The sequence below is a fragment of the Betta splendens genome, chromosome 14 (genome assembly GCF_900634795.4).
Source record: "Betta splendens chromosome 14, fBetSpl5.4, whole genome shotgun sequence".
Taxonomy (NCBI): Eukaryota; Metazoa; Chordata; class Actinopteri; order Anabantiformes; family Osphronemidae; genus Betta; species Betta splendens.
Genome location: NC_040894.2, coordinates 12,975,598 through 12,988,133, shown reverse-complemented (window position 1 = coordinate 12,988,133; position 12,536 = coordinate 12,975,598). Strand labels below are relative to the sequence as shown.

At 45.1% G+C, this 12,536-nt stretch overlaps 1 protein-coding gene across 11 annotated transcripts in view; it reads right to left on the bottom strand.

Moving 5' to 3' along the window:
- Window positions 1-12,536, bottom strand: part of auts2a (activator of transcription and developmental regulator AUTS2 a) — a 198,115-nt gene that overhangs the window by 74,172 nt on the left and 111,407 nt on the right. For all 11 annotated transcript variants that reach the window (XM_029172675.3, XM_041073885.2, XM_041073884.2 and 8 more), the window contains one exon: window positions 1,631-1,660. In XM_029172675.3, the coding sequence (XP_029028508.1) occupies window positions 1,631-1,660 (30 nt within the window). The remainder of the gene's footprint in view (window positions 1-1,630; window positions 1,661-12,536) is intronic.

Here is a 12,536-nt window from a genome sequence, read left to right as displayed (position 1 = left end):
CTCTCCCGCGTCCCTCACTGCTGCGGCGTTGTAAAGTAGACTACGGTACCCACAGAATGCAAATGACAACGGCGGCAGTGGGCACAGAGTGGTTGGTGTCTGGCAGGAGCAGATAGTGGCAGAGGTGACGTGGACTGGGGGGGATAAAGTGTTGACTGGAGCTCCAATTACTCCTTCACATCAAGGTAGAACACATGAGTCAGCCTGTCATAAGGGTTCCCCCATTTACTAATTCACTCCTCTGTTACTTTAACACAATTAATCAATGACAGGAAGGTGTAGTCAGTGCTGTTCATCAGGAGCGTAACGTGAGCCAGAGTGAATTAATACAGTCACTGGGGGGATTACAGCTCACTGTGCTCTCTCTCTCTTCCTGAAACAAAAAGGAATTGCCACCGAGACAGGAGCAATTTAAATCGACAACACTGAGTAATGACTCAATTTGCTGCACAGTCTAAACACCACAAGCAAATGGCATTACTAAATCATTAGAGTGGATCTAGATCTCTAGTTAGAAGTCATTGGGTAACACGGCAGCTCTTATGACGCATGCTCAGCCTGGCTTTTGGAAACAGAGCTACGTCAGATATGGTAAAGATGACCTGGATGTGTCTGCTTCACACACACAGCATATTTAGCTTTGCAGACTGCCACAGCATTGATGCGGATTATAAGCACCATCGCTGTCTTGTTTGATCATTGGTAAAAGCTGGCAACGTTGTTAGAGTGGCCAGAAATAATTGGGGTGACTCTTCAAGAGACGCTAAAGCATCAAACAATTAGACACTCCTCACTGTCCCTGATGCTGAGCGATTACATGGTAACTACTGTAGATGCAGAAGCTTTACAAGTATAATGTTGTATTTCAATCTTTCTAAGGCCTGTTTGCACTAGTCGAGTACTTAGACTATGCATACAGTAGACACTCTTAGTAATAAATGATAGGGGTCAATGTCGTTTTGCAAGTATCTGATTTCCTGATCACCACGTAATTGTGTTTGTGCTTTTACAGGCCCCAAGTGACCAACCAGGGATCAACCTGTTGCGATTTGCCTCCATTCATTCAGCTTTCACACTGTATATTGCTGTACTGCTCTCCCAAATAACACAGAACGCTTGCTGCACACAGTCCATTATGCTTAAGAAAGGTTAAACCTCAGGAATTCTACCTGAGCAAAGACTATTGCTATAAATTTCTGGTAGCAGCTAAACGTATATAAAATGATACATATTCTAGGTCATTAATACTAAAATAAAACCACTAAAGGAGAAACTAGTGTGCCTCCACTGTAAAATTACTGTTGTTTAAGAGACAGAAGTGTAAATGAACCTATAAGACAGCGTTGTACAGCATGACGATGTTACAGAGCTTAACAGTAGGCGGTGATTGAAATTATAACAGCTGAAGTAGCTGCAGAGCATGTGTGCCTTCTAATTAGCATAGGGGTGAGCAACAGAAACAGACAGCTACAAGACAAACAAGCACTGCTCTCATCTGCATGTGCCTAAATCCTTAAAACCAAAGCTATTTGATGAGATCTATACACATGACTTGCACATATAATAAGCTGCTTACTTACTTACTTTTAATTGCACCAATAGCAAATGACAGTCACAGTTAATAACTTACCTTATCATCCTGATCACTCTCAGTATCACACTGGAAGAGACAGAAAAACAAAGCTGAAATTAGGTTTATGCATTTTTACGAACTCCTCCTCTTTGAACTGCATTCATCTGTGAGATGCGAGTTTCATCGTCCAATTTAACTTTGCAAACGGCCCGTCTTGTCAGCTCTTTAAGGAGGAACTTATCACATCATTTATTCAGTGTCTGACTCTCATCAGACTCTAGCTGACACAAGCACTGAAATGTGTCACATTTCTCCCGATCAGCCATGCCCTTTTAACAGTGAAAACCATGAGAAACTCAGACGGAGCTGGAATCTCCAAACACTGGCTGCCGCCAGAATTATAATTCCATCATGTGTGCTCCTGCTTGGGGCTGGGGATGGAGAAATCACAGGAAGAGTAAGGGAACTTTGTAATGGAGGGAGGAAAAAGTGGTTAGATTTCATTTTTTCTTTCCAATTTCAATTTCAAGGTCCACTTAATTCTTTATCAACTAATTAGTGTGATGCTGGGTGACTGGCGGCCCTCAACGCTGTGCATATGGCTAAGGTGCAGAGAAGCACTGGAGTCGGTAATGAAGAAGGCACTGGGGGGGAATATAGGCAGGGGCTGGCACTGTGCGTGTGTGTGTGTAGGTACAGTATCAGCAGGGAGAGGGAGGCGGCTGTCGATTAGGCAGCGAGGAAATGAAGGAAGGCAGCAAAATGACTGACAGCACAGAGAGGTGGAAAAAGACGGCCCTGCCATTTCTCTCCTTTTTCTTGCTTCCATCGCTTGTTTTCTGCTGATCTGGGGTCCTGCAGGGCTCAAAGGTAGCTGGCGAGGCTTGTGGTTGGTCTGTTCCTCAAGCTGGATGGTTAAAAAAAGGGGCCTTGCGAGCTCAGCAGGAGCATAGCATCCAATTTACAGGCCTGTCCCACACGGCCCCAGGGGCCGCCCGCGGCACACTGCCATGATGGTCAGCTCCAGCAGCTCATAAATTATGCAGAGGCAATAAACGCACTGGGCAAACACTCCTCAGACGCTCCCCCCGCTCTCCATTTCTCTCTATTCCTCCACCACCCACAACATTCCACCCCCATTTTAATACAGTGTGCACAGAGTCAGGCTGGGACAATAAATAAGGGCAATGAAAGACAAGTGCAGATTCTGATTACGCTACACAATACGTGCCTTTATGCTAGCGATTAAATAGGGCCACGGACCACGTACAGTATCGCACTCGCCACCCACGCAGGATCGATGGCGGCTGCGGCAGACAGTATTAGCAGTCTCAGCTGCTTCAACGCTTCCAGACGTCTCCGAATGTGACAACAGTAATGCAACCAAGCAGGTATTTGCAGCTACGTGGAAGCACACGCACCAAACAGGCTCAAATAATGAAAATCATTTTAGTTTTTCCACTGTGTTGTGATCCATAAAAAACACTAGCAGCCATCCTTTCATCTGTTCCCTTGTTTCACTCTCCCTCTCTCCCCGTTCCCTGCCTGTGCAGCCAATTGCTTTGATTGCCAAGATAGAAGCCGGCTGGAATGACTTGCCCTTGCTTGTGAAGCAAATGGAACATGCTAATGGAACTCATCGTATTACCCGATGCAAAAGTGCCATAGCTCATTACTTTAAGATAAAAGGATATCATTGTAGACGGCGAGCAGAATTGACTTTCGCGGCTACGACTTGATGATGATTTAATCAACTGCTCTCTTTCACTTCTCATCCCTTCGCCTGTCGCTTTCGCAGGTGCCGCTAAACGAAGCACTCACACGGCTAGTGGGGGAGAGAAAAGAAAAGAAATTGCTGTCATTACTCTTTTTCCTTAGGAATAGAGGTATGCAAATTTACCAAGGCGACACGGGGTGGAAAAAAGGGAAAATGTAATAAAATGGAAATACCTTTATAATGAGCAAAGTAAAAAATCCTGAGATCAGACCTGACAGGAAAGGGCGGGCGATTTGATCATGCGTATGATGCAGACACCAAACTTCCCTCGAACTCGCTACTTAAGTACAGAGCGGAAACTAACAAATAATATCTCAGGAAAGAGATAAAAAACACATCCCAGGCATATAAACAAGTCAGAGCTGTCAGTCACTGATAAGTGATCATAGTGAACTAATGCGATACCTCATGCATAAAGCAACCTGAGGCGGCAGAGAAGAATCCCTGCATGTCTGGAATTTTGTTGCTTCTTGTTTTCCTCCTTAAAGACTCTTACATTAGAAACAAAAGCTAGAAAGTTGCATCTTTATACTTGGCAGTTGAGAACGTCATGAAAGATCAGTAGACCCTGCATTAATAACTGAGGTGTGATTTTCTCCTACATGGCAAGAAAAGTGTTGAAGTTATTGCTATGAATCTGGATAATACGAACAGCTACTGAAGTGCGAGGATGTTTAAACCTGCAGCTGTAATGTCAAAAACACTTAGACCAACCCTCTGAGGCCATAGTTAATGAAAAGACATATGTCAGAGACTGAAAAATGAATATGTTATAGAAGCACAACAAAGGTGCTATTGAGATCAGTGGAGGCAGTGATCTGACAAACCGAGGTAGGAAATAGGTCTGATTTAAAGCAACAGTCATGTACAATAAGGAAACCATTAGTCCTGGGAGGGGGCTGACAGAGAAAAGTGATACTCTACCCAGGCCCACTGCTATTTACACAGGGCCGGCATTATACTGTACAGCTAGACCCTCTTGTTTAGTTTAAGTAACACAGGAATGTCAAACATTAGCTTCAGTTCTAAGAGCTGTTGATGTTGGCCTGTATCCGGAGCACTTCTGATTGCCCCTCTGCTCTCACCCGGGCCTCTTTTTTGGCTGAGTGCTCTTACAAATTTCCCTACACACGGTCCAAGCACCAGGCCTTTTGTTTATATTGGTCTGAAAGTAGGAGTAAATTATTCTTGTCCTAAATCCTCTCCAGCTGAGTGTAATACTGGCTGCATAGAACAGGGCCGTGAGCGTCCACCAGGTCGGGCGCTCGACGCCGCAGCGATGGCATCCTCTCTCATCACCACAGCATCAGAGCTGCAGCACCAGCAGAAACATGCCAGCACTGAACGGGCGACCACATCACACAAGGATGTGTGCGAGGGAAGTACAGCACGTTCTCTGTTCCAACACAACCTTCCTGGAAATCCACAACTACTAGCAGATGTTAAGTTAATCAAGAAAACACAGAAAACAACACATGAGTCTGAAGGCATCTTCCTAAAAATACCCTAGTTTCAAATCTGATGAATTCAAATATACTTATACATCAGGATTTATTATAGATGCATATTGTATCCCCCCCCCATGAGTGACAATAGCCTGGGGTTTAGCTGGCTGCTATGCATGACCACAAAATTAATTCTGGTTGGTATGGTGTTTGTCTGTCAGCCTGAGCCAGGTTGTCCTGGAGGATGGCTGAAGGGTTAAAGCCCAGAGAAAAAGCCAAGCCGCCTGCATGCCTGGGAGCCGGAGAGACAGCATGAAGGATGGCAGCCATTGCCGGGGTCAGCTGTGTCAATTTGATGTGCTGTCGTGGAGAGCTTCTCGTTCCCTCCTCCTAACAGCTCCTTCCTGATATAGCCGCACGTCCTGATGGTTTTCTGATGCAAACAGTCACATGGCAAAATGGTTTTCTCCCCTCCCGCTGCATCCTCCTCCATCTGCTGCTGGGGCCTGGATGCCGCCAACCGCCTGCCTGTCACAGCGTGCACGAAAATTAGCTAGGGAGGAGGCGCTCGCTTGTGCTAATTACATTTTAATCATTGGAAATGTGTTGGCAAATCAAGCCTTGATTGCTATCTTGGAGCCCAGTGCCCCTCTCCGCAGGTTGAGGGTGGGAGGGTATGTGGGGGTACAATGCGGCTGGGCCCAGACTCACTGAGCTGTAGAGTAAGCCTCAAATTCACATGGCAGCGTGCCTGGCCTGCTACTGGCTATGAAGACCAGGATGGGGAAACGGGGCCACGCTTATTCTCAAACTCCCCTGTATCTGCCTTTCGTTCTCACCTTCACATTACACAGTGTGCCAGTCCCACCACTGTGAAGTGTGCCGAGGAACAAACAAATAGAGCCAGGCAGGAGGAGACTGATGAGCTCAGGGTTTGCTACACAGCACCTGCTCTGGCAGACGAAGCTGCATTAGCAGACTCATCGCAACACGCTCAGTAATACAAGAATAAGAAAATGAGAAATATATGAAAAATTAACTGACCTGGCTGCTTAAAGTTAGTTGTTTTAACATGAGTGATGGGCTCAACCAACAGCTTCATGCAGCACTGTCACCCACAGTGACTTCTGATTTTAATGATGATACAGTACAGTGTTAACCCAAGCATTAAAACAGTGCCGAACTGCAGACTCACGTTTCATTAAAAAAAAGCATCCGTAAGAGACACATTTACTAAAACAGCTCAAAACGAGTAAAAGGAAACGCAACATGACACATCTGACTGAAACACGCCATTAAAATAGGTGGGCCTCTACGGTGATGACATCAAATATCTAATTTCCTCAGCATCTGCTTCTTGTTGATCTGTCATATGAAAGCGTGGCAGGAAAGAGACGACCGTAAAAATCACAAAGCAAAGACAAGCGCGCACTCGAGTGTTCGAGACAATTTATCCAGTCACATAAAGCAAACGCCCTTTGCAGCAGCCAAGAATGTCTCGTCGGGGAGGACCAGACTTCTGTCTGGACTCATATAACCAGGTCTGATCCACATGTGCAGCAGTGGCCAAATGCAGCAGGCCAGCATCTGAATACAATTTCCCTTTCAAATGTAAGACTATATCCCGAAGATAATCTGGTGGGCTGCAAACCTTGTATTCCAGTTAGCAGGACAAAGGAGCTAAATGAGAAAGGAAAGAGGAGAATGAGCTTTTCAAAAACCCAAGGCTTCACAGTCTGTGACCTCTGGGTTCAGCACAGTTGTTTTTACCAGTTGACTAGTTTCTGCCTATATGTACTGAAACAACATCTGGCATAATCATCTAACCCTGACAGTCACTTCCATGTTTCATTATATTATTATTATTATTATTGAAAGAACCAGCCGTTCTTGTTGCTGCTAAAGTGGAGGACTATCCAGTACACTTACAAGCATGAGGACCAGGACAGGAGGAAAGATAAAAAAAAATCCATCTGTTACACAAATACCAAATGTGGGGTCTGTCCAAGAATTACCTCAATGTGGTCCTCCCAGCTCCAGGGCTAGCTCTGCGGCAGCTGGAGGTGGCAAGAGTTTATTGGCTATTTTACTGTGAAAAAAATGAATAAACAAAACAAAACACACAAGTGCAGGCGCCAACACAAGCACCTACAGCACAAGCACACACCTTACTCCTGCTTGGCACTGCGTTCTGTAAGCCAACGGGACCGAGGCACAAAGCAGATGCTGGATTAATCAAAGATTAATAGAAGGATTTGGAGATAATTACATATATCAAATTGCATTGCTTGTGTGGTTATGGCGACTCCCACGAGAAACGTCAGCTTGCTGTGTATTTTAATTACCCCACATGTTAGACATTAGCCATGATGTGACTTGGTATCTTCATTACAGCAATCTGTCCGTACACCAGCACCCAGTTTTACTTACTCTGTGGCGGTAAGCTACAGTTCTAAATGAATACATTTATAAATATGTAGATGAAATTGAAACAAATCTTCACTTAGATATTAATACATTTGGTTTTAACAGAATCAGACACATTAACCTCAGCTGAACCTTTACCAACACTACCTATATTGTTCTGAAATGAGAGTCTTTGCATAAGGTAATAATAATGGTCTGTCTGCTCCTGTGCTTCCTCAGCTGCTCCCACTCCTCCTCACCTTCAGCCTTCCCTCCCTCAACACTGGCTCTTAGCTGATGGGGGAGAAAAACATCAGGATTAGGTTCTGTGCCTCTAATCACTTAACTCCTCACACCTGATGGCACACTATTAACTTTGACTGTCTCCAGTGACCCCGCGGGTCGTTGCCCATCACATCAAGTTTTTATTAGGGAATTTTCCTCATCATTAGCCATCGCCTGGAAACGAGCCATTAATATTCATACTGGCAAACTAAAATGAGGTCCCACTGATTTTCCATCTTCCCGGCTATCTGCGCAGCTGCCGCCGTTAACAGCCGCCTCGGTCCGCACATTCGCAGCGTATCATTATGTGGCACCATAAAGCTCTTTCTGGGGTCCGCTGTGATAAGGAGGTGAGCAAGGTGGGGGAGACGGGAGAGAGAGCCGTGAGGCTAGACTCCCATCCGATAGCGACCGTCCAGCTCTGCCAACAGTCTGCATGGAGTCTCATGCATAAAGACGAGTGCTGTCAGTGCTAACAACTCCTGCAGGCTCTTTCAGGAACGCGGCTAAGATATGCAGAGCTCCCTCAAAGCTCACACTAGAGCACAATGCAATTTCCGAGATTGTAGTAGTAACTAAAACGCAATGTTTGGAAAGGTTTTAGAAAAGATATTGGTGAAATCTAAAGGGAAAAGACTTCGGAAAAAAAAAGAATATTGGTAAAGAATAGGATGATTCGCCTGTATCCGACATGGCTGCTCCACATTTCTGCCCCATTGGGGTCTGAAACCTATAGAGAGCCTCTGACATCTGTGCTGCTAGTGAAAGCAGGTGCTCATGTGGTGTGAACACAGGTCTGATAAGGGGCATCAGAACAGCAACGTTCTACAGTTCTCTGACACTATATTATTTTGTATATATATATACAGTATATATTCCCCGTTAGGGCAAATAAGCATCCAGTGTGTGTCCTTGGGCAAGACCCTTCAAGCTACTGCCTACCTCATAATGATGAGAGACAATGAACCACTAGAGTACACAGTATATATATTTACACAATATACATTGTATGCCTCTAATTTATTTACATATTTGTAATAAAACATTTCCTATATGTGATAGTACTGAATGCTGATCTCTAAGCGGTAGGTGGTGTTTACCTGGGTTTGCAAATAGTGTCTTGATTTCATAAACACACTGCACAGTCAACAACTTTCAGTCGAACGAGGACATAAGGTGAGACACCGAAACAGATGCAGCCTCTTCAGCGCTGTCTTCCAAATAATTAGAGCTGCTGTGACAAAAACACTTTGTTATCCTCCTGCTATGATTTGCTAGCTGTCACAGTTTACATCTGAGTCGCCTCATTATACAGAAAGTACTCAAAGCCAGCGCTGCACACTCCTGTCAGGATTCTGTCTCCGACACATGCAAACAAGCAAAGATGAATAAACATTAGTTGTTGTTGAGGGATCGTCTTTGAGCCTCCAGACTCACAAAGATCCCCTTTGTACTAAATAAAAATATTTAATTTGAAAGCCTGATGCAAGGCAAAATGAAATTAAAAGGAACCCATGCTAACTGCTAAAACAAATTACTCGCAGAGCGCTAAATTACATTTGCTCCTCGATCAGCGAGATCAAACGAGCCTAGTTTGACTCTCCTGCGCTAATGATTTCCTGCACTCACCTCGTTTTTCATCCCAGGGGTGTTAATAAACACTCAGTCTGTTTTTTGTTTGTTTGTTTGGTTTATTTATACATTTCCCTGCTCTACGTCTCATCTCGTTCGCTGTGCCCACGCCGGCGGCAGGCCGGGTTGAATCTCATGTAATCCCGGGGACAGCAGGCTCCAGGAAAACGTGCTCAATTAAAGCAGGATGAGCCCAGTGGGAGCGTCCCTGGTGGAGCGTGGGGTGACTGACACAGCCCTTTGGTTAAGATTAATTAGCATGCTAAGTGGTGGAGCATGATATCAGGATGAAAGCCATGGACCAGCCATCTGACATCCACCACCACCTACAATACCAGCGGTGGGCCTCTAACAAGTCTTGACCCATACTGTCACTCAAGGCGCAATTTAACCTCAACAGAAGTGTTGACTGAAGCCACAGCAGAGAGGACTACAGCTGTTTAAGACGCACACAGCGCATACGTTTCCAGCCAGTGACTGATCTTTTGTTGGGGAGCAGAATGCCTCAGCTTTAAAAGGTTTAAAATGTTTTTGCTGGCTTCCTAATTCTGCTTTTTGGAAGTAATTCCAGGCTTTATCCACTGCTTTTCCAGTAGTAAACAGCCTGTCAACAGGCTGGCTTTTAACAGGGTATCACGGGATGATGGCTAGATTAGTGCTTCAGCTCGTGATGAACTAAAAGACAGCTCTTGTATAGCACTTGGCCCAATGCTAGTGCAATAAAGAGGGTTTTATAGTAACTTGTGATGGTCTGTGAGATTCCTCAAAACTGTTAGTAGGCAAACAACAGCTCAAATTGTGAGCGGTGACGTACTTAGCTTACTGTATGTCAAGTTGTCATTTGGTGTTTGATTCCCAACCAAAGTTCCACAGAGCCGAAGACCCAAGGCTGTAAGTTCATAGACTCCAGCAGAAGGGAAAGCTATCTAGGGAAATAAATGTTTGGCCAGCAGTCTGGGACAATGACAACAATAGAAAGTATGACAAAGCCTCAACATCTGCATTCAATTAACATCTGTAAATCTGTCAACAGCTCCTACTCTTCACTTGAAATAACCACTAACATACATACTACGCCGCCAACACTCACAAAGATATTTGAATGTGAATAAAAAACATTTGTCAACCATCAAAAAAAAAAACTTTTTTTGTTGCCAAGATATCAGAACTAGAGTCCATAAACATCTAAGAGTAGTGACTTACTGGTTAGTGCTAACCACCAGAATGTTGACTGTGTTATTAGAAACAACAGAATACATGCAATTATGTAAAATCCATGGAGTGAAGGTCCACTGGCAGTGAGCGAGGGTCAGTCGTAATGCGGTGCGCCAGTGTTTTTCTAAGGCCTCGGTTGCTGCTGCCCTTGTGTGTTCTTCTAGACTCTCTGAATAAGTGATCATGCTCCAATAAAAGCTGGCCTACCCTCAAGAGCTTTCCAGCCAACTCAGCACACAATATCCCACATAGTTTATGACAACCCTTCTCTGGGATCTTTTTAAACCCAGAGACACAGGAAAGATGGAGGGAGAGAAAGAGAGAAATCACTGCAGTGTTTTGTCAGCTGTAATTGCTCCCCAATTATAGGGTCAAACTATGGCATTACAGGGCACTTTGTTGTCCAGGCAGCCTGGCTTTGATCAAGTTGTGGCAGAATGTGTTTTGCATTAGAGGCCCAGTATGATGTATGTTTCCTGTCACAACAAGGATAACAGTGAGGTGAGCAGAGCAACGACCCCCCCCCCCCCCCGCAACCCCAGCCTCCCACTCCCCCTCTGGGAGCAATAGACGTCCTGCATGCTGAAGCAAATTCCCTTCACTCCGGGAGAGAGGAATAAACCAGGAGGAAATGCTCACAGGAGACATGGGTGACTCATGCAAATGGCGAAAACTGGATGTTGTAGTGACAGACGTCGTAGCAATGAAGACATGCAGAGATCCTACAGTGAGTGTAAATGCTTAACTATCGCCCACCTGTTGCATTACAAGAAAAATTAATCATATAATGCAGCTTTTCAAGAAGTTCACACACTAGTAATGTGCACGTCCATGTTAATTACTCTATAACATTTTAGACTTTCTTTTCTCTTTATATACATGTTTTGCACTGTGGTCTTCTGCTATTGCTACAACACTTGCAATCATTAAATCAAAGCCCTCCAGCTTTACTAGGGGTCTAAATCCCCTTGGGGGGGGGGGGGGGGTATATTTTCAGAACAGTGTAAATGTAGGATATGTTAAACGCGATATTATCTCAGTGGGCAATGTCATGGTTGAAGCGAACCCTGTGGTTTGCTTCAGTGGTGTGAAGTTGATGGACCATTCATCACTTTAACACACAGCCAAGGTCAGAGAGTGTTTCCCTGGAGAATGAGTGTGTAATAAATTAACGCAGAGTTTCCAGCAAATGTTACAGTGACTTTGAAAGTGTCTGTTTGAATGCGCCCATTCTCTCCTGGGTTAGCAGCGAAGCAACACACTTATCAAAGATGCCCATGTGGGTAAAGAACAACATTTCACTACACTATCTCAGTGCCGAGCGGAGCTTGCCAGGATTGGGCTGGTCATCTGCTGAGGGCCACTGAGAGCTCCTCCTGGGGGATATCAGTGGCATCCCAGGCCAGGCGTGGCATGTGCTCTCTCCAGGACTCCCCCCCAGGCTGCGTGCTGGCCTGCGCTGCAGACTCCACCATCTGCGCTGCCTCCCGTTGGTAAATTGGCAAACGAGGCTGCACAAGCAGCCCTCCCCTGATTTGGGCACTCGGCCCGGGGGTTGGAGATGGATGAGGGTGGCTGTGGCGCGGTGAGAGATTCCCCCTGGTGTTTCAGAGAGCCACTCCATAACACTTTCCTCATGAGCGCTCCTCCGGAGGGCTGCTGGAACGCCTCGGAGCCATCTGGGGAGAAGTGGAGCGTGGCAGGGAGCAGCTGGACGCTTACAGCTGCTATTTAAGCTCTGGCAGCAGAGTTCCATATCAGTCAGTCAGCAGGAAATGCAGGGATCACAACAGAGCAGAACCTAGCACAGGATGGGCCACAACTCGGAGCCGCTGCTGCTCTGTGCTTCAACTCGTTTTTACACCAAATCCAAGGGAGAAGCTAGATGCACAATATTTATATTGAATAAAAGTCAGCAACAGAAACTTGAGCTAAAATTCTATATAACTGGAAGGATTTATTGATTAAAAACTCTTGCTTTAGGGAATAATATAGTTATTTAAAAAGTTACAAAAATACATTTTAACTAATGGTACATTAGTTATTGTATGGGTTTCAATGAGTGTGATATTTAATGCTGCACTGCGGGGCTGTTTTGACCCACCATGCATGCCTGCGAGTTCAAAGCTAGGACCATGTTATGTTATCTTAAATTAAAGATGTGAAAAGCGGTTTGTGGAGCCGGGTAGGAGATGTTATCTCC